Source organism: Notothenia rossii, assembly GCF_949606895.1.
Source record: "Notothenia rossii genome assembly, chromosome: 4".
NCBI classification, from domain to species: domain Eukaryota; kingdom Metazoa; phylum Chordata; class Actinopteri; order Perciformes; family Nototheniidae; genus Notothenia; species Notothenia rossii.
In genome coordinates, this window is record NC_136902.1 from 29,755,188 (window position 1) to 29,777,087 (window position 21,900).

Consider the following 21,900-nt stretch of genomic DNA (forward strand, 5'->3'; position numbering starts at 1 on the left):
TTTAAGTAATACAAAAACATTGCTTTCTCAAAACCCAGAATTGTTCTCCTTTCTGAATTTCGCAAATGGCAGCATTATGTATTTTGTATCACAGAAGCACATTATGGAGCCAATGGCTTCTGTTGTGACACTTAATCAGTGGTCTTAAGTAACTAAGTACATTTACTCAAGTACTGTACTTAAGTACAATTTTGAGCTACTTTTACTTTTCCATTTTATGCTACTTTGTAGTTCTACCGGAGTTTCGCTACTTTGCAAGTATAGATTAATGATCAACAGTATGATCAACACTTAAATAAGACTTCAGTTACACCTGGATTAAATTCAACAGCTAACCAGCAATACATTACATAATTTAAGTTAGTTCCACCTTTATCAACTAGATAAACACATCAATACACAAATAATTATGATCAAAACATATAATATATATGGTTGTGATTGGGCCAATTTGCATAATGAGTACTTTTGATACTTTACGTATATTTAATGGCAATACTTTTGTAATTTTGACACTTTGATTGTAGGATTTTCACTTGTAACAGAGTATTCCTATACTCTGATACTTCTACTTTAACTTAAGTACAATATCTGAGTATTTCTCCCACCTCATGCCCTTAACAGCAACTCAATCAATCAATCAATCAATGTTTATTTATATAGCCCAATATCACAAATGTTACATTTGTCTCAGTGGACTTCACAGTTTGTACAGAATATCAGTATGACAATACGACACCCTCTGTCCTTAGACCCTCACATCGTACAAGGAAAAACTTCCGGAGAAAACCCCACAGTTTAAAGGGAAAAATGGGAGAAACCTCAGGGAGAGCAACAGAGGAGGGATCCCTCTCCCAGGACGGACAGACGTGCAATAGATGCCGTGTGTAAATTGAAAAGATAATACATTTGCAACATAGGTAGTCCAAATGTTTTGAAATGCATGTGTGTATAATAAGAAGATGAATCCACGAGGATATCCATCCAGGATTTATGATCCAGGACCGCAGCCACGACTCAAGATCCAGGACTCGCAATCCATGACACAGGACCGCAGGATCATCCATGACTCCGGATCCCGGCGTATATAGACACCAAAAAGAAAGAAATTTGGGGAAGCTGGGTTAATCGGAACATGAGAGTACACAGGTATAGACAGAGAGAAGGAAGAAGTAAGATGTCCCCCGACAAACTAAGCCTATATCAGCAAAACTAGGGGCTGAATCTAATCAGCCCTAACTATAAGCTTTATCAAAAAGGAAGGTCTTAAGCGCACTCTTAAAAACGGATAGGGTGTCTGCCGTCCGAACACAAACTGGAAGCTGATTCCACAAAAGTGGAGCTTGATAAGAAAAGGCTCTGGCTCCCATTGTACTTTTAGAGACTCTAGGAACAACCAACAACCCTGCATTCTTGGAACGCAATGCCCTAGTAGGACAATAGGGTATAATGAGTTCTTTAAGGTAAGATGGCGCCTGCCCATTAAGGGCTTTGTAGGCGAGAAGAAGAATTTTAAATTCTATCCTGTGTTCTATAGGGAGCCAGTGTAAGGCAGCCAGAACAGGAGTAATGTGGTCCCTTTTCCTAACTCTGGTTAGTACACGAGCTGCAGCATTTTGACAAGAAATACATGCTGAACACTGACTATCATGACTGCCAAAGTCAACCAACCAATAACCAAATTGCATTTGTTCATTGTGCTAATGTCATATTTTTTATCATGGAAAAACAAATAGTATGCTTAAGAAACAGCTTATGTGTCCAGGCTGAGCCGTGCACTGCAAGCAAATCAAGAGATGCATTATATTGTGATCAGTAACCCCTGGCAGCACAAAGAGGAAAACACCTCCAACATGGACTCCAACACTTACAGTGTGGGAAGCTGGGACGAGGACAACATGAGTGTAGCGGCATCACAGTCTACTGTGCAGAGGTGAGACCAAAACACACAAAGAAAAAGTTGTCATATTGCGAAGAACTTTAAGAACAAACTAGCTAAATGTTGGAAATGCTGACGAAATAAAACCATATCCTGGGACATAAATGAAATCTGATGTATAAGTTTGATGTGATTGAATTCACAAAATGTCATAAATTATAACGTTAGCCTCTGACACCAGTTACATTGTTTAGTAGTTAATAGAGACTATGCCAAAAACAAACAAATCAAACAAACATTTCTCAGTGTTTTGTTTTTGCCAAGATCAAAATGATCAATGAACAATGGCTTTTACCTATTTGCTGACCCTGTGTGTTACCATGTTAAAACATTTTTTTTATATAAATACAACTCTAATTGTCTCAAATGAACACACTAAATAATGGTGCCGAAACTAGTCCATAGAAAACTGCACTGAAAAAGAAGTTTAAATGGCCACTTTTATGCCTTTGGGAGGTTTTCTTTAGGCTTATAGTAAAGGCTAAAATCCCTGTGGTCCTCTCTTCCCTCCTACCCCTTCCCCCCCCCCCCCCCCTGCCTTAGAGGGGGGGGGGGGGGGGGGGGTAGGAGATAGCAGATAGATAACAATCGCTTCTATTAGCTAACGCTCCATCACATTGTACGTGATAGGCTAAGGGGCGGGACGTCTTTTTAGCCAATCCCAACAGCCAGCGACCTAACCAATCAGAGCAGACTGGGCTCTGGTTTCAGACAGAGGGTGAAGAGAGCTGATGCAGCACAGGCAGTATGAGAAAAATAAAGAGCTTTTTGAACATCAAAGCATGTAAACATGTCACAGTAGAGGCACTTAATACAAATATGATCCTGAAAATGTGCATAATAATGCCCCTTTAACTATTATATAATACACAACAATGAATAGCTCCAATAGGCTTAGTGTAAACACTTAAATTCTAAATCTAACAATGTGGTGAAACCAGGTCATGTTATCAGTAAACAGATGACTAAATGCTGTTTTCCCTGACTCTGCCTCTCGCTCTGTTACATTCACATGGTCCACAGAAAAAGGTGTAACAGCAGCTCTGAAGTAGCAGTGGTGGCAGGAGCTTTGGTTGCACTAGTGTCGGCTTTCGTCATAGGATACTTCAATGGTTTCAAGTTCGGTGAATGGAGTTTAGATTTTCTCTGTGCTTATTATGCAAACATCAGAGCATAATGCCAAAAAAACTCAGAAACAAATTGAGTATAAATGGAGTACATGCATGTAATAATTAATAAATGTGATAATGTTTGTATTAGAAACCAACATAATAAAATATAAAGGATAACTCTTTTGATTTGAGACATTGATTATAGGATTATAATGATGTTTAAGGGTGATTATGTCTATACTGAATGAAGAGTACTGGAAAATGACGGTTCGGGAAGTTTTTTCTGTGAGGTTTGGTAAATATCCTTGGAAAAGGAAAGTGCTTAGAAAGCGCTATCGGCGCACACACAAAAGTGTCTGCAATGCACACACATTCATGGAGATAAAGAGAAGTCTATGAATCCCACTACCAACTAGTTTTGGTTTACAATTTCAGTTTGTGGATTTTGGATTAAATCACAGGATTTCTATACCAGCTCTTCAGTTCACCAGTCAAGGGAGAATTGGTAGGCCTGGCACTCTATCTCCCTCTCCTTCAACACGGTCACTGAGCTGTTCAAGCTCTTTTTATCTGGCTACATTATGCTTTTACTCATCAATATATCTGAGAAACCAAACTAATTATAAAATTTAGTGTTATCGGTTTGAATTCTGCAATAAATGTTTAATCTGCATTTGAAAGTATAAATAGTCGTCATTACTTGTATACTTCAACTAGGATTGTCCTTTTAAAGGTAAGCCTGGTGTGTACAACATCTGTTAAGGTGCCTTTAGGTTACAAATGATTGTATACGTCTCTTAATTTGTTCATTTAAATGTAAAGTTAATTTGCAGCCGCAAGTGTAACAGATCAGTAAGAGGAAGCTGCCGTTAATATACGTGGCTGGTAACATTATTGGGCTCTAGGTCCATTTAGCTTGGAGCTATGCTGGAGCAAGCATGATTGGCGTTTGTATGTAGGCAGTTAGAAGCTATGAACTCTGCCAACATCTTAAATAGGACTCAGATCATCTTGAAACTATAGGTAAAACCATACAATTGAGACTCTGACATCACACCAACACAACAAAATTAGTCCTCAACACCATTGATCAATTCTTATCTACCAAAAGTTGCTGATGTTAATAAAAGTAATGGTTGTCTCATGAGTTATAAAGACAACCAGACCAAAACAAAGTTATTCCAATATGCAAATACTATGGTTGTTATCATACAAAAATAAAACAAGTCATCTGGCTGTTCCCCTGTTTAATATGTGCCTCATCTGACGTGTTAAGGTCAGTAAGCCAACACCTGATTACTAGGTAATAAACAAGTAAATTGCTGGTGTACTTTGCAGTCCACTATCTGCACAAGATGTGATGAAACCAGAGACAAGCTTAAAGTGCCCCTTATCACCAAGAGTCATATAAGAAAAGCTGGAGTACAACGAATGGATTTATGACAGGCTGACCTCAGTCGACACATGAACTATGACCAAGGTCTCATATCAAGCAGGAGGCAGGTCTCTCTGTCTTTAAACGTGCGCAACTGAGCTTTGTTGGCACATTGTAAAGTGTTTCAGATCCATTCAGTTTATTTGAATATGGGGAATGTAAAGTGAATTCTGATTAGGGTGACAATGATCAAATTAAATCACTGCTTTTGACTCTGATTACTTCAATCATGTCATCAGATTACGCTCCAGAGTTGATCAAACTCTCGAAATAGTTGACTGACATGTGGAGTTTTTCCTATGTGCCAGCACGCAGCTAGCATTTCTTTAACAACAGGGCTACCCGGTTTTGAGGGGGTCCATGGTTCCACAGAACGGCTGTGACTATTGGTTAAATTATCAGATCTAAAACACTGTAAAAAACACAGTTTCAAAAGAAAAGTCCAACATTAGTACTGCTGCTAATCTTTCTACTGGTTTAAAGCACGCAGTTTTTTATTGACGCTAAAAAAAGCTCCGCTAAATTGGTGATAAAAACATTCCCGTCAATTCTTCACAATAAAGGTCCGTCGTTATTTGTTATTTAAATGCTTTTATTGTGAAGTGGCAAACCGTGTAATGCTGCGATTTCATCAGCTGTAACTTGACGTGACTTCTGATACAGCAGAAAGCGAACGTGAAATTGTGAAAATAAAGCAGATATCTAAAAGAACAAACAGGGACAGGGGAAAGAAGGTTTAGTTTCAGAGATTCAGTTATAATTTAGAGCGATTCGGCACAACTCAGTTCGCAAATCCTGGTAATGTAAACGCATTATCAGCATGGCATGGTGGTTTGACGCTGTCAAAAGTGCCAATAAAAATGCACACCTTAACTAATTTTAAATGTCATATTTTGTAAAACATGGTTAGACTTCATTTAAAGTGCATTGTGCATGAAGGTTCTTAAAGCTTTTATTTGATAAATTGCCTGCAGTAAGTTAATTTTGATAGGCTAATCATTACTACACAATAATTCCATGTTCAACCTAACATTTGTACTTAATAGACATTGTGTGTGTCCAGGCTAAGCAGCGACTCTGAGGGATCCTTGTATCTGGTCTATCAGTGACTCTAGGCAGCAGGTAGAGAAACCTCTGAGGAGAGGAAAAAGCTATTCCCTCATGGACCCTAACACTACCAGCGCGGGCAGCGTGCAGTATGACCGCTGGAACGAGGACAACATCAACATGAACGTAAATGCATCATCACAGACTACTTCACAGAGGTGAGACACAGGCAATAATGTAAAATATTAAATTTTCATATTGCTAAGGATTTTCTGCTGCCACAAGAAAACAAAAACTAGTTTAAAAGTATGGATGTTGATGAGACAAAAGCATAATACTGGCATGAATGGAATTATTTGTATGCGATTGTATTTCATGTCACAAACTACAAAGTTAACCATTAAACGGGCCCTATCATCTTCATGTTCATATTGGTTTTGAGAATTGAGCCTCTTTTGTGACATGTTTTCATGCTTTAATGTTAAAAAAGCTCTTTATTTTTCTCAAACTACCTGCTGCTGCACCTCTTTTCACCCTCTGCTGAAACCAGAGCCCAGTCCGCTCTGATTGGTTAGCTGGCCGGCTTTGTTCTGATTGGCCAAACGCTTAGAGATGTCCCGCCCTTAGCCTTTCACGTACAATGTGTTGGGGCGCTAGCCAATAGAAGTGACGTGTTACATAGTGATGTCACTATATTACGGACGTAGTATAGAAGCATAACAACTTATATATAGCACTACATCAAAGGGAAAACCCTTAATTACATAATTAAGGATAATTACATTACATTTTAACTTGACACAAATTGAAATATTTAGTAATAGGTTTTCCAAAACCTTATAGTCAAAATGAAGTGACAATGTGTTGAAAAACAAGTAATGATGAGTCACAACATTCAACTAAAAGCTGTTAACCCTGACTCTGCCTCCCTCTCTTATACTTTCACAGGATCTACAGCAGTGTGTGTAACGGCAGCTCTGGAGTAGCAGTGAAGACGGCCAGAGCTTTGGCTGCATTGGTGTCCATCTACATTATAGGATACGTAACAGGATACTACGTCCATAGGTGCTGATGGTGGATCTTTATGATTTTGGATAAACTACAACATTTAAAAAAAGTTTTGGGAATAAAAGTCCCAAAGGTTTGTGTAAGTCATCGGAGCAGAAGTCTTTTTGTTGCTTTTTCATCACTTCACTTGCATCATGTTAACCCTAACTTGTTTTATGCTGATGTTTTTGGCTTTAGGACAACTAGTTTCAACATTATTTTTGTTTTATTATAGGGATAACTGCTTCATGATAATTGCTAATCGTTGTAGCTGGTTTAGCATCAAAAGTCCTTACAGTTCTGAGGATTTCCAAGCCACTCCTTTCCTTTTCCAAATCTAAAATTCATTTTGGTTACCAGTTTCTAGAATGGTCTAATGATCCGGCCAAAAGACAAGACATCTGTGGTATTGAACTCCCAGTGTCTTTAAATTATTTTCAGGAAAAAGGTAATCTTCTGCACAGGTGACTGATGATACATTTTTTAAGAACTGTGTAGTTTAATTGAGCAGCTATAACCAATGCAGGTGAAACAACGACTAAATCCCAGACTTTATTTAGATAAAATGTGGAGCTTTATAAATAATATTGTTACAAAAAAAAAAATTTAAACTATTGATTGGACATCTTTTAAATGGATTTGCTCTCAAATGCAAACTAACTTCTGGATTTCCAAATAAATACCACCTAAGTGAACAGAATGTGCATGTCTTTGCACATGGTTTAGCTATGAGGATATGTATTCTGTCACTGTGAACATGGGACTACATGTTCAGAGCAGGTGTCTGTGCCTACTTGAAACCTAAACTGGAGGTTTCAATTTCAAGTCAGGTTTAAGAATATGTTTTGCTGGTGGCCTTCACCAGGGTCTTCATAACACATGTTACAAAGAACATATAATAATTGCCTAAAATGTTCACTGTAATAGACTACTGACCTTCTGAGATAATTTCCACAGCACCATTGGAGCAGTAAAGCTGGGTTAATAATCTTTAATGTACATGTCCATAGAGTATTTAGACAAGAGTCTAGACCTAGGATATTAAAATATGCGTTCAAAACGTTTCACTTAAATTTAAAACGAGGCCCTATATGCTTTTTGGGGTTTTGGATTTCCTGTATTTCCTGAGTGTTATATACGTTTTTGTGGATGTAAATAGTAAAAAAGGCTAAAATCCCTAAATTCTCTCCAGAAGGATGGGGTTCTCTCCCACATGCTTTCCCCCCCCTGCCTGAAATGCCTAGATTTGTTTACTTCCTTAACAAAGTGACATCACTACGTAACACTCAAGCACAAATACTTTGAGTCACGTTCAAAGAGCCTTAGGAAGGAATTGTATAAGATTAGTATGGGAAGGAGGATTAAACACAGTGAGTGTATGCGCCCCTCACTATTGTGTCCGAACATACTTGAAAAACAGTGAACTTGCTTTACAAGTGAAAAAGAAGACATACATCAAGTGAATGTCTATGACACCTTTACAGGTCAGCAGGCTGTTAAGATTTGTGACCTTGATCGGTTTTTTTGTGATCCTTAAAGTTTGATAGGCTGCCATGTATACGTTAAAGCACCACAAATGCATTATCAGGTGTCAATAAGTAATTTCTATTTTTATCAAATAACCTCAATGATATCTGTTCCAAATCATGCTAACAACTTCCTATAAGTGTTTAAAAAGCCTCTCTTATCTGAGAACACAATTTGATAAAGAGGGGAAGCAAATATAATTCCAGTAGCAATAAAAAACAATTATGTCTTACCAGTCAGTCAATGTACAAAGTCCAATAAATAGAATAAAAGGCACGCTGTTGTTCATTATTATACACAAATCACCGACGAGTTTAGAATATTTGTATGATGTTATAAGATAAGATAGAACTTTATTGATTGTGGCAGCTTATGTATGTTTACATGATCAACATTTTTTTAAATGATATTTTTAGTGCTGATAAAACAACCTACTAACTCGACCACAAATATAAAACTGTCTTCTTCTTGGAAATAGTTATATTTTAAAAGGAAATTAACAGTCACAAAATCATAAAGGATTTAGAGCTGTTTTGTATTGAACTATAAAAGAGTTGGATTTTCGTATGTGCATTGGCAGGAAATGGTAGTGAATAGCACAGTATAGGATATTTTCCATGATGATATTCAATTTATTTTTAATGAAATTCAGGAGGTTCATGATAATTTCCTAAAATAAAAATGCCTCTGCTTGTTATGTGTGCCACAAACAAAAAAAAGTTGATGCAAATTAATTGTTAGAAGAAGATTATAACAAACTGCTACATTACATTTGTACAGGGGCGCCGCCAGGGATTTTGGGCCCCATGAAAAGATATCACACTAGGCCCAGGCCACACCAACCAAGCACAATTGCTGTAACCACACCTCCAGAACCCAACCCCCTCATTTATGCTTTAAATAACTCTATCTGTACAGGCTCGCCTCTATCTTGTCGTTCAATACTAACCGCACAATATTTACTGACACTGAGCGGTGAACATATAACACTGTGCAGACTGCAAATTCTATTGCAACATTCTGCTGCGGTAGAATTCACTATTTGATATAAGACTAACATTCCTGACAATAGAACCCAATAGTCATCTTTTTTGGTGTACATGCCTTTTTAATAACATTTTTCAATGGAACATTCATAAATCTAAATAAATATAACTTAAATATACATGACCTCTTAAATTAAAATAAAGTGAACATTAACACCAATATTATCATTTATAAAATGCTATAACAAAATAAATAACATAAGCAGCAGATTTTTTCAATTAAAATATACATACCAACTACAAAATAAGCGGGTATTAAAGTGTAAATGGACAACAAAACGGAAATGGAAATGGAAAGGCCTGATGGTGGTGCTAAATTAGAGCCTATTACCTGTTCTGTCTTTTTCTCATCATGCGTCTTCTGTGTGATCCAATATCGTTACCATAGCCTTGCCCTTCAACAGTTATTACGAGCCCTTGCTCAGCCTTCACCAAGAGCCCAGCGCCTAGCCTTCTTACAGGCAAAGTCACTGATCAAGTCCTTGAAATCCAGCTTTCTAGCCAACTGGCTTTCAATGGACAGCATGGCAAGACTGCAAAGCCTTATGGGGGGACAGGGCTGCTGAGCCTAGAGATGGATCTGTTGGTCCTGGCACCAGGGGGAGGGACAACTGATTTAGTATGAATAGCTGCTAAAAATGTACATGCATTTATTAAATGTGAGCTAAAAGAGGAAGGAAATGAAAAACCTCTGAATTTTCTGTGAAGATATTGACAGTACTTAATGTCAGCAAAACATTACAATTATTATTTACAATGGACTAAGCTTAGCTAACAGACTAATTTCCACCATGGACCACCCACCTTTTCTTTTGAAAAACTGGGTGACATACTGTCGCCCTTTAGTCCCTCTCTCCTGTATTTTCTTTCTTGAAAGCTTGACTTTGTGATTGGTTGAGAGATGCCACACACGTAAGTACTAGCACCCCTCCTCACATGCTCCAACTCTCTGCCAGAAAGTGCGGTGCCGCACAGCATTTGGAGGCAGGACCAAACCATTACATGTAAATAGAGAGGGGTGTACAGAGGCTTTGGATAATTAACTTTTGGCAGACAAAAAGTGAAATGAATCGTAAGTGTAGTGAGTACATTATGAATTTAACGTTATATTAATGTTAATTGTTGATGGTTGATGAAAGGTTACTTAAACATTTTTTCTTAATGTTCTAAAATTGTTTGGGGCCCCTGTCAGTCACGGGCCCTTAGAATCGTCCTAACCTTTCACCCCCTTACGGCGCCCCTGCATTTGTATGTAACTAATTCAAGTTGAAGCGTTTTCAGAGGTGCCCAGTACGTCGACCGCGGTCGACCGGTCGACCGCGGGGGCAATGCTGGTAGATCGCGAGTCATTCATACATTTAAAAAAATCCAGCTCCGTTAAAATAGACAAAACAGGTTTTGATCCCTCCTCCTTTGGCCTCCCTGCCACTTAATTCAGGAGTTGACTTGATTGACAGAAAAAGCGACCTATTGCTTTCCAGTCTGTTAACACAGAATGCAAAGCGATACAAAATCAGTCAAGTGCCGGGAGAGACAAACAACAAAATGAGTGCGGGAACGAGCAAAAAGCTAAAGACATACCACTTCCACACAGAATGGGAGGGAGAATCTTTGTTTGTGATGTCACATTCAAAGGTTATTTGCCTTATTTGTAAAGCAAGCGTCGCTCTGCCAAAGAAAGGTAACGTGGAGAGGCATTATCGGAGTGTTCATCACAAGGAATATGACAGCGACTTCCCTCCGAGTAGCGAGTTGAGAAAGAGAAAGGTCATGTATTATTGCTACACAAACATTATCTCTTAGTCTTAGTGTCGCCAACTCGTTTCTAACATGCAAAAAGACAAACAAATGCGTCTATGGTCGGTGTATTTTCGACCTTTCCAATCCAGAAGAGATCTCTCTCTCCCCCGTCTGTTTGCAAGGGGGCGGGGCAGTTTACACACACGCAGCTGCTACATGCAGCAACACACGGAGGAGATGGTGGAGAGAAGCGCTCCAAGGTGTGGTTACATGTTACCCGTCTTGAGGTGGACAATGCTCGTCACCAAAAGAGTTTAGCATGTAAGGGCGGTAACACGAGCAATTTGTCTAAACATTTAGCAAAAGTGCTCCACATTCAGACGGAGGAATGCACCGGGTTCGACTGTCTTTCGAGTAGCTCTGTAGCCCCATCCACGAATAACGTTTCCACGTCAGGTGTTATGTATGCTAGCAGCAACACACGGAGTTAACTACATTATACAAACATGGGTTAATGATTAGAGATAACTGAGTTATTTATTTTGTTAAAGTTTCAGCTATTCTGTTTCCAGTTCTGTCATCAGATTATTTAATAAGATTTGTTAAAACATTGTTTCTTTTGATGTGAAATATTATTTATTTAATTCAAATAAAAAGCAATGTTAATTTTGTTCACAATTTGTTAAGTTAATTTAATAATATATGTATTTTTGAATCAAGTATTCATCTTTATTGTCTTCATTGTTAGTTTCCACATGCCTAAAACAACCTCAAACTAAATCTAAAAGTTGATGGCTAAATAAGAGCGTTTGAGAAATTGTGCAAGGCACACAGTAGTAGTCCGAATAGTCGATTAATCGTTTCATTAATCTATAGATTAATCGATAATCAAATTAGTCGTTTGTTGCAGCCCTATTGTAGTTATCCCATGTAAAAATAAAACGTGTTATTCAGCAACCCTTGCAATTTGGGTTTTTATTTTTGGTTGGTAGACCTCGGTTAGCTGGTCATTTCAAAAGTAGCTCACCAGCCAAAAAAGTGTGGGCACCCCTGGTTTAAATGATTGACATTGAAAATGAGGGAAGAAAAAGAGAAGGCAAAAGTTCTTCGCACACTTCACTTTCTTAAAAACGTATGTTCTCTGACTACTGTGTTTAGACATTTCTCGCCAACTCCTGCATGTATAGAGGGGTATCATGCGCAGGGGAAAACCCGTCAGTGTGATGTCAAAGAGGGCCGGTGGGGAGTCGGATCTGAGGAGCGCAGGACGGCCAGCTCCACAGCGTGTCTGAGCAAAATGAAACATGGATGAGGTCGACGAAAGTTGGGAGGAAGCTGCTGATAGTGGGGTAAATAATGAATGGCTTAACATACCTTCACCGATATGCGAAAATCGTTTTTTTTGCGTCTTTATATTCACAGGTTTGCTTTTAAAAGTTCCTATAACGGTGTTTTATGTGAACGGCTCCCACGGGCCAACAATGTGGCTAATGCTAGCGTTAGCTTTGAGAAACTTGGTGAGCTAACGTCAAGTAGCTAGCGAGCGAGGCAGGCTTAACATGGACTTAGCCAACTAACTAGCCAAGTGAAGCTCGCTAGTAAAACAATTTCTTATGAAAGTACTTCAATATGCCTGATAATTGGCTAATGACAACGAGCTAACCTATATAGTTACACGAAGCGCAACATAACTAGAGTTTCTGTTGAAATGCCTCGGTTGACGTCGGCTAATGCTATGCTTGCATGGTTAACATGAGAAATGTGTGATTGAATATTAGTTTACTCATTGGAAAATTAAAACACCTGGCCCAAGACCCGTCCACGACACACTATTGTCTCATTTAATGTGATAAACATTTATTACTAATAAGCCTAATACTGATTCATCTCTGTTACGTTCCCTTCTGAGCTAGGGGAATCAAAGGGAAGCAACACAACCAGAATGGGATTGGTAAAAGTTATAAGCTGTTTTAATGCACAACAGGTGAACAAAATGGCAGGCAAGCAGCCTAAAACAAACAAAAGAGCCAAAAGGGCACAGGTTGACAAATAACCAACTAAAGGAGGGCTCTAAAAAAGGAGTCTAAACGCATACAGGAAATAACACTATCACACTAAATAAAGAACGAAACAAAACCTCACTTCAAGAGTGGTACAACTAACCGAGGGAGTCTACACAAAACACAGCTAAACTAAAGGCAACAGTCACAAATCCTAACTATACTCTAAACACTAACTAACCTCCTCTAAACTCTACTAATACACAATATCACACGGCGATAGACACACAAGATTAACCACAGCATGAAGAGCAAAATGCGAGAGGCGTCTGTCCACTCAACAGGACCTCCAGAGTGTCAGTTGTCCCCAGCCTTTGTACTCCTCCCCAGCAGGTGTGCGCCGGCTGTGCACTTCGATTGGATGACGTCTCATCCAATCACCTCTTCGGATGCAGCGAGGGCGGGACCAGGAGATGACAGCCAATGACGTTGGGGCAACCACACAGCTCATTTACATATCACACACATGGCTGCAAACAATCCCAGACAGATTAACGAGCAGACAGAAACAGCAGCCGTAACACTCCCCCCCTTAAAACACAAACCCACAGGTTTTGTGAACTTAACACTAACGAACTCCTAAGAACACACATTCCAACATCACTAAACAAACCTAACTAATAACACACTAACATCACAACCTCAACCTAACACACTAACATCACAAACCCAACCTGGACAGAGCATCGGCCAACACATTCTCTGAGCCCTTTAATGACGGGTGTCTACTGTTGTAGTGCCGCACAATCAGAGCCCATTGCATGAGACGCTGATTGTGCGTGGACAGGCTAGGGCAGAATATAAAGGGATCGTAACAGCTAAACATCACAATTGGCCAAAGGCTGGGTCCAACATGAATCTTAAGATGTTGTAGAGCTAACACCAACACCAGGACTCGATAACCTAGCTGACGCTCTCGGGTTACCGGGAGTGTCGAGAAGTCTAGAGGCTTGTCTGAGCTGGCGTGTTGCGCCGGTCTCGCGACATCCTCACGAGGAGGAGCCACAATTTCTGGCTTCTCCTCGGACACAGCTTCATCTGAACGCACAGGCACAATCACAGGATCAGATAATGAAACATCAGGGTCACGTTTACTTGCCTGTGCGCGTGCGTGTGTAGACAGGCCAATGCCTTTAGGCGGGGATATATTCTGCCGCTGTTCCTTACGTTTCAGAGCTGCACAGTTGGAAATGACATGTCCAGGTTTATGACAGTAAAAACACTCTCTTCTCTGCTCACGTTATACACATTTGCTGGCTGAGTAAATGGTGCGGCTGACACACGGCGCGATCTCTCAGTAGAAACAGGGGAAAACACAGATTTATGCGTCAGCACATACTCATCGGCTAACACAGCAACAGCAGAGAGAGAGTTTACCCTTTGTTCGTTCACGTACTCAGCAATGCGATCAGGCAAACACTTCTTAAACTCCTCCAACATGATCAATTCTCTCAGAGAATAATAATCCGTAGCATTACATGAGGCAATCCACTTATCAACCCACATCCCTTTTACTCTGGCAAACTCCACATGAGTTTGGTTAGGATCCTTCCTAAGGTCTCTAAACTTTTGTCTGTAAGCTTCAGGAACGAGTTCGTATACTCTGAGGATGGCAACCTTTACTGAGTCATACTGCAGGCTGTCCTCTAACGTGAGAGCCACAACTGCTTCCTGAGCTTTTCCATATCATTTGCACATTACCATCAGAGCCCAAACTTCAACCGGCCACCGCAACGCCATAGCAATGCGCTCGAATGCGCTAAAATAGGCATCCACCTCAGTCTCACGGAATGTTGGCACTAACGAAATATTGTTACTCACGTCAAAGGCAGGTGGAGGAGGTGGAGATGACAAGTCTCTTCCGGCAGAGTCAAAAGCACCGGATGCGCGCAGTTGGGAGTCTAGCTCCAGCTGACGTATCCGGATCTGGACTTCCTTATCTGCCTCGATTTTCTTTACCTCCAACTGAAACTGATACTGCCTGTCTTGCTCCTTGTCTTTTGCCTCTAGCCGTGCGAGACGGACTTTGAGTCTACTCCCTTCCCGGGAATCTAGACTACCAGGAGACGGTGGACTATAGCGAGTTTTGCCACTGGGAGACCGAAATGTTGCGCTATCTCATATAAGTCATTTTTACGACACTGAACTAACTGCTCATGAGAAAGACAGACCAAAAACGACTCCAAATCAAAAGTTGCCATACTCAGCTAAAACAGCACACAAACCTTACCAAATTGTTTTTAGCTATACAAACCAATTATAACCCCAGGAAAGTAGTTATTGATCCCGGACGAGCCCCCATGTGTTACGTTCCCTTCTGAGCTAGGGGAATCAAAGGAAAGCAACACAACCAGAATGGGATTGGTAAAAGTTATAACCTGTTTTAATGCACAACAGGTGAACAAAATGGCAGGAAAGCAGCCTGAAACAAATAAAAGAGCCAAAAGGGCACAGGTTGACAAATAACCAACTAAAGGAGGACTCTAAAAAAGGAGTCTAAACGCATACGGGAAATAACACTATCACACTAAATAAAGAACGAAACAAAACCTCACTTCAAGAGTGGTACAACTAACCGAGGGAGTCTACACAAAACACAGCTAAACTAAAGGCAACAGTCACAAATTCTAACTATACTCTAAACACTAACTAACCTACTCTAAACTCTACTAACACACAACATCACACGGCGATAGACACACAAGATGAACCACAGCATGAAGAGCAAAATGCGAGAGGCGTCTGTCCACTCAACAGGGCCTCCAGAGTGTCAGTTGTCCCCAGCCTTTGTACTCCTCCCCAGCAGGTGTGCGCCGGCTGTGCACTTCGATTGGATGACGTCTCATCCAATCACCTCTTCGGATGCAGCGAGGGCGGGACCAAGAGATGACAGCCAATGACGTCGGGGCAACCACACAGCTCATTTACATATCACACACATGCACACAGCTGCAAACAATCTCAGACAGATTAACGAGCAGACAGAAACAGCAGCCGTAACAATCTCAGTAACGAGTATCATTCTGTGGACGACGACTCGCAGCGTTGTGAATCATTTAGGTTGTTCGAAACGTTACTGTCAAAGTGAGAATATGTGCTTTTAGCAAAGCCGGTTGACTAACAGATTATTTAAATGTGTACAAAACGTTAATTTAGCAGTCTTATAGCACACTATCAATAACATACTTAAACCTTCGATTGACTAAATAGTTTGGTGGTTTAACAAGGCCACGTTGTTGTGGGATAATATTTCAGCCATATTGTTAAGTATTGGCCCAGGACGAGCTAGTTATGTCGCCAAACTGGCAGGTTGGTAACATGTCGCGGAAATTAGCTTTTCTAGTCTAGTTTGGCAGACTGTCGATAGCTCGTGACGTCAAGAACGTGGCTCTAAGAAGAAGCCAGCAGCACATCAAATTAAAGTTAAACAGCTTTCAAACTTCATTGATTGTAGGATTTTCACTTGTAACAGAGTATTCCTACACTCTGATACTTCTACTTTAACTTAAGTACAATATCTGAGTACCACTCCCACCTCATGCCCTTAACAGCAACTGACAAGAAATACATGCTGAACACTGACTATCATGACTGCCAAAGTCAACCAACCAATAACCAAATTGCATTCGTTCATTGTGCTAATGTCATATTTTTTATCATGGAAAAACAAATAGTATGCTTAAGAAACAGCTTATGTGTCCAGGCTGAGCCGTGCACTGCAAGCAAATCAAGAGATGCAGTATATTGTGATCAGTAACCCCTGGCAGCACAAAGAGGAAAACAGCTCCAACGTGGACTCCAACACTTACAGTGTGGGAAGCTGGGACGAGGACAACATGAGTGTAGCGGCATCACAGTCTACTGTGCAGAGGTGAGACCAAAACACACAAAGACAAAGTTGTCATATTGCTAAGAACTTTAAGAACAAACTAGCTAAATGTTGGAGATGCTGACGAGATAAAACCATATCCTGGGACATAAAGGAAATCTGGGGCCGTATTCACAAAGGATCTTAGGGCTAAAAGTAGCTCCTAACTGGCGAATTTAGGAGAAACTCCTAAAAATAATGGGCGTGTCAGTCTTACATTTAGGACTCCTAATTTTATTCACTAAGAGCAATTCACAAAGTATTTTAGGCCTAAAAGTAGCACCTAAGTTTAGGAGAGCTTAAAAGTCCTCGAGAGGACTCCTAACTCAGTAAGACCTATTCACAAAGAATCTGAAAATGGCTGCGAGACGAAATGTTTTGCAGACAATGGAAGACTGTGAATTGATCAAGAGATATAGGCTAAATCGTGAGGGTATCAAACTTGTTGTGGAATTAGTGCGGGATGCAATAACATCCCCGACTAACAGGAATAACGCGATTAGTCCGGAAATAAAATGTTTGGCAACACTACGATATTTAGCAACAGGGAAAATGCAACTTTGCAATGCCGACAATTTAGGAATATCGCAACCATCAGTCAGCCGTGCCATAAACCAAACCATCAACGCGCTCTCTAGACCACATATCATCCAACAGTTTATCCGGTTTCCTTTGGACAATCAACAACTACACAGGATCAAAGCCAACTTCATGGCAATTGCAGGTATGCCCGGTGCTATTGACGGGACGCACATAAAATAATTGCGCCATCAAAAGATGAGGACGTGTTCGTCAATAGAAAGAAAGTACATTCCATCAACACGAAGATTGTTTTCATTAATCATGATAGGGGGACTTGAACGGCGGTATGGGCTGTTATTGAAAGTGTTTAAGTGCTGGAAATATGCTCATTGGATAATAGTTTGCAGGGTGCTTTTAATTGCCTCCTTGATTTAATGCAATTTACGTATTTTTATTGTTTGCTCTCTCTCTTTAACGTGCATATACAACGTCATTATCGTGGTCTGCCCAAACTTGTCATCATGCGTGTATTCTGCTAACTGCACTGTCCATAACTATTTGATAGGAATACATTTCTAGCCTAGGCTATTTCCCTGTTTTTCGGTGATTTAGTGGGCTCGTTTGTGGGATGTTGCGGTTGAGTTTCACCGAGACCGCCTGCTCTGAACAACCAATCACCGTACTGACCGCTTCTAAACTCATGCACGAGAATCAACGTAATCCATAGCAACGGCGCGTCACTCTTAGTGATTTATCCTTAGTATGAGTAGGTCTCAGCGGCTTTGTGAATAACTTTTAAGAAAAAACTCCTATGTAAAATGTTTTAGCGCGAGTTAGGAGCACTCCTAGCGGTAAGATAAAATGCTTTGTGAATACGGCCCCGGATCTATAAGTTTGATGTGATTGAATTCACAAAATGTCATAAATTATAACGTTAGCCTCTGACACCAGTTACATTGTTTAGTAGTTAATAGAGACTATGCCAAAAACAAACAAATCAAACAAACATTTCTCAGGTTTTTTTTTTGCCAAGATCAAAATGATCAATGAACAATGGCTTTTACCTATTTGCTGACACTGTGTGTTACCATGTTAAAACATTTTTTAAATATAAATACAACTCTAATTTTCACAAATGAACACACTAAATAATGGTGCTGAAACTAGTCCATAGAAAACTGCACTGAAAAAGAAGTTTAAATGACCACTTTTATGCTTTTGGGAGGTTTTCTTTAGGCTTATGGTAAAGGCTAAAATCCCTGTGTTCCCTCCAGGGAGTGGCCCTGGCTACTGAAAATGTATTCAGTATTGTATAAACATGTTTGAATTGGGGGGTGGACGTCACATCCTCGAGGGGGTTCCGGGGGTATGACCCCCCGGGAAGATTTTTTTTTGAACATTTTACAGTAAAATGCTTCAATCTGGTGCACTTTGAGCACACAATTACTAGAGACCTGGAGCCGTATTCACAAAGGATTTTAGGGCTAAAAGTAGCTCCTAACTGGCGAATTTAGGAGAAACTCCTAAGCATAATGGGCGTGTCAGTCTTAAATGTAGGACTCCTAATTTTATTCACTAAGAGCAATTCACAAAGTATTTTAGGCCTAAAAGTAGCACCTAAGTCTGGGAGAGCTTAAAAGTCCTCGAGAGGACTCCTAACTCAGTAAGACCTATTCACAAAGAATCTGAAAATGGCTGAGAGACGAAATGTTTTGGAGACAATGGAAGACTGTGAATTGATCAAGAGATATATGGCTAAATCGTGAGGGTATCAAACTTGTTGTGGAATTAGTGCGGGATGCAATAACATCCCCGACTAACAGGAATAACCCGATTAGTCCGGAAATAAAATGTTTGGCAACACTACGATATTTAGCAACAGGGAAAATGCAACTTTGCAATGCCGACGATTTAGGAATATCGCAACCATCAGTCAGCTGTGCCATAAACCAAACCATCAGCGCGCTCTCTAGACCACATATCATCCAACAGTTTATCCGGTTTCCTTTGGACAATCAACAACTACACAGAATCAAAGCCAACTTCATGGCAATGCAGTTATGCCCGGTGTGGTCGGTGCTATTGACGGGACGCACATAAAAATAATTGCGCCATCAAAAGATGAGGACGTGTTCGTCAATAGAAAGAAAGTGCATTCCATCAACACGAAGATTGTTTTCATTCATCATGATAGGGGGACTTGAACGGCGGTATGGGCTGTTATTGAAAGTGTTTAAGTGCTGGAAATATGCTCATTGGATAATAGTTTGCAGGGTGCTTTTGATTGCCTCCTCGATTTAATGCAATTTACGTATTTGTATTGTTTGCTCTCTCTCTTTAACGTGCATATACAACGTCATTATCGTGGTCTGCACAAACTTGTCATCATGCGTGTATTCTGCTAACTGCACTGTCCATAACTATTTGATAGGAATACATTTCTAGCCTAGGCTATTTCCTTGTTTTTCTGTGATTTAGTGGGCTCGTTTGTGGGATGTTGCGGATGAGTTTCACCGAGACCGCCTACTCTGAACAACCAATCACCGTACTGACCGCTTCTAAACTCATGCACGAGAATCGACGTCATCCATAGCAACGGCGCGTCACTCTTAGTTCACTCTTAGTGATTTATCCTTAGTATGAGTAGGTCTCAGCGGCTTTGTGAATAACTTTTAAGAAAAAACTCCTACGTAAAATGTTTTAGCGCGAGTTAGGAGCACTCCTAGCGGTAAGATAAAATGCTTTGTGAGTATGGCCCCTGATCTAGGGGGTACAACTCTAAAACGCCCATATGAAAAAGATCGGTTTACATTTTAATAATCAAATAAGTATGTGAATATAACCAATAATCTACCATAGCCAATAACAAATAAATGTAGCTTATTTTATTTTTGTTGTTCATTCATATCTTATTTTACCTAGTTAACATTTATTTATTTATGCATCTTTTTGTACCTCTCCAACTTTAAACTATATTTTTGGTTTACTGTCCTATAGTATACATTGGAATGATTTCAAACCTGTTTTATTTATCCTAATAAATATAAAGGAGTGCCTTGGAAATATGTGTTTACATAATTTGTGGTCAAAACGTTTGAGACCCACTGAGATAACTTAGACTAAAATTAACTATCTAAATACTCAGAGAGTCCTTTACCTCACTGAGCCTCTCAGTCTGACAGGAGAGCTCTCCTCCACCCTGGTTGTAGAAACATCTACTTCTTATATCCGTTAGCGCAGCTAGCATCAGATTCTAATAACAACAGCGCCGGTACCGGTGCGCCCTCTCCCTTGCTCGCTCTCTCGCTACCACGCTCGCACTTTCGCTGTGAGCTGCGGGCGCCTGATAAGCCAACATCCCCCACTTTCATCACTTACAGCGCCCACCGTACAGAGCAAAAATTAAACGTGTAACCGGGGTGAAAAGGGTGTTACATTGACTTAATTATGAATGTTTTTACATCTAGGCCGAACATTTGGATGAGCGCCAACGGTCAAAAATGTTTTTTCCCTCCCAGAGCAGCGCCCCCCAGATCTGGCGCCCTTGGCGACCGCCTGTGTATTATGCCAGAAATTGGCCCTGCCTAGTACATACAGTGGCAATGTCTTTAGCAAAAATACACCTTACACCATACAGTAACACAAATCCACATAACAAACAATCAAAAATGAAAAAGGGTCGCCACTTATTATTATTTTAAGAAAAGAAAAAAAAGTAAAATAAATATATATTTTTTTTTTTTGGTACCTTGCTGGCGCCCCCTAGCAGCGGCGCTCATATTTCAGTAGCGGCGCTGCGCCGCCACTATTTGTATATAGGGGAAACACTGAAACAATGAATAGCTCTAATAGGCTTTGTGTAAACATTTAAATTCTAAATCTAACAATGTGGTGAAACCTTGTCATGTTATCAGTAAACAGATGACTAAATGCTGTTTTCCCTGACTCTGCCTCTCTCTCTGTTACATTCACATGGTCCACAGAAAAAGGTGTAACAGCAGCTCTGAAGTAGCAGTGGTGGCAGGAGCTTTGGTTGCACTGGTGTCGGCCTTCGTCATAGGATACTTCAATGGTTTCAAGTTCGGTGAATGGAGTTTAGATTTTCTCTGTGCTTATTATGCAAACATCAGAGCATAATGCCAAAAAAACTCAGAAACAAATTGAGTATAAATGGAGTGCATGCATGTAATAATTAATAAATGTGATAATGTTTGTATTAGAAACCAACATAATAAAATATAAAGGATAACTCTTTTGATTTGAGACGTTGATTATAGGATTATAATGATGTTTAAGGGTGATTATGTCTATACTGAGTGAAGAGTACTGGAAAATGACGGTTCGGGAAGTTTTTTCTGTGAGGTTTGGTAAATATCCTTGGAAAAGGAAAATGCTTAGAAAGCACTATCGGCGCACACACAAAAGTGTCTGCAATGCACACACATTCATGGAGATAAAGAGAAGTCTATGAATCCCACTACCAACTAGTTTTGGCTTACAATTTCAGTTTGTGGATTTTGGATTAAATCACAGGATTTCTATACCAGCTCTTCAGTT

General features: G+C 40.0%; 1 protein-coding gene and 1 long non-coding RNA gene across 4 annotated transcripts; one reads left to right on the plus strand and one right to left on the minus strand.

The window, feature by feature from the left end:
• Nucleotides 1-640: 640 nt before the first annotated feature.
• LOC307036535 lies at nt 641-10,358 on the minus strand. Its single transcript, XR_013807380.1, has 3 exons — nt 9,958-10,358; nt 9,485-9,742; nt 641-1,923 (listed from the first exon to the last, which is right to left on the minus strand). It is a non-coding gene; the product is annotated as an uncharacterized lncRNA (long non-coding RNA).
• Nucleotides 4,571-8,348, plus strand: LOC307037146 (small integral membrane protein 1-like). 3 transcript variants are annotated; one of them, XM_079677927.1, is made up of 3 exons: nt 4,571-5,284; nt 5,533-5,751; nt 6,482-8,348. In XM_079677927.1, exons 2-3 carry the CDS (start codon nt 5,648-5,650, stop codon nt 6,603-6,605), a joined length of 228 nt encoding a protein of 75 aa, XP_079534053.1. In that variant the 5' UTR covers nt 4,571-5,284; nt 5,533-5,647; the 3' UTR covers nt 6,606-8,348. The 3 variants fall into 3 exon arrangements, with proteins under 3 accessions (XP_079534053.1, XP_079534051.1, XP_079534052.1); XM_079677925.1 differs by having other exon boundaries at nt 4,574-5,284; nt 5,550-5,751; XM_079677926.1 differs by lacking the exon at nt 4,571-5,284 and adding an exon at nt 5,291-5,459 and having other exon boundaries at nt 5,550-5,751.
• Nucleotides 10,359-21,900: the final 11,542 nt, after the last annotated feature.

Excerpts from the sequence above, each read along its gene's own strand:
- LOC307037146 (XM_079677927.1), top strand. The coding sequence starts at position 5,648 with ATGGACCCTAACACTACCAGCGCGGGCAGCGTGCAGTATGACCGCTGG. Across the intron at positions 5,752-6,481 it reads TCACAGACTACTTCACAGAG|GATCTACAGCAGTGTGTGTA; the intron begins GTGAGACACAGG and ends ATACTTTCACAG.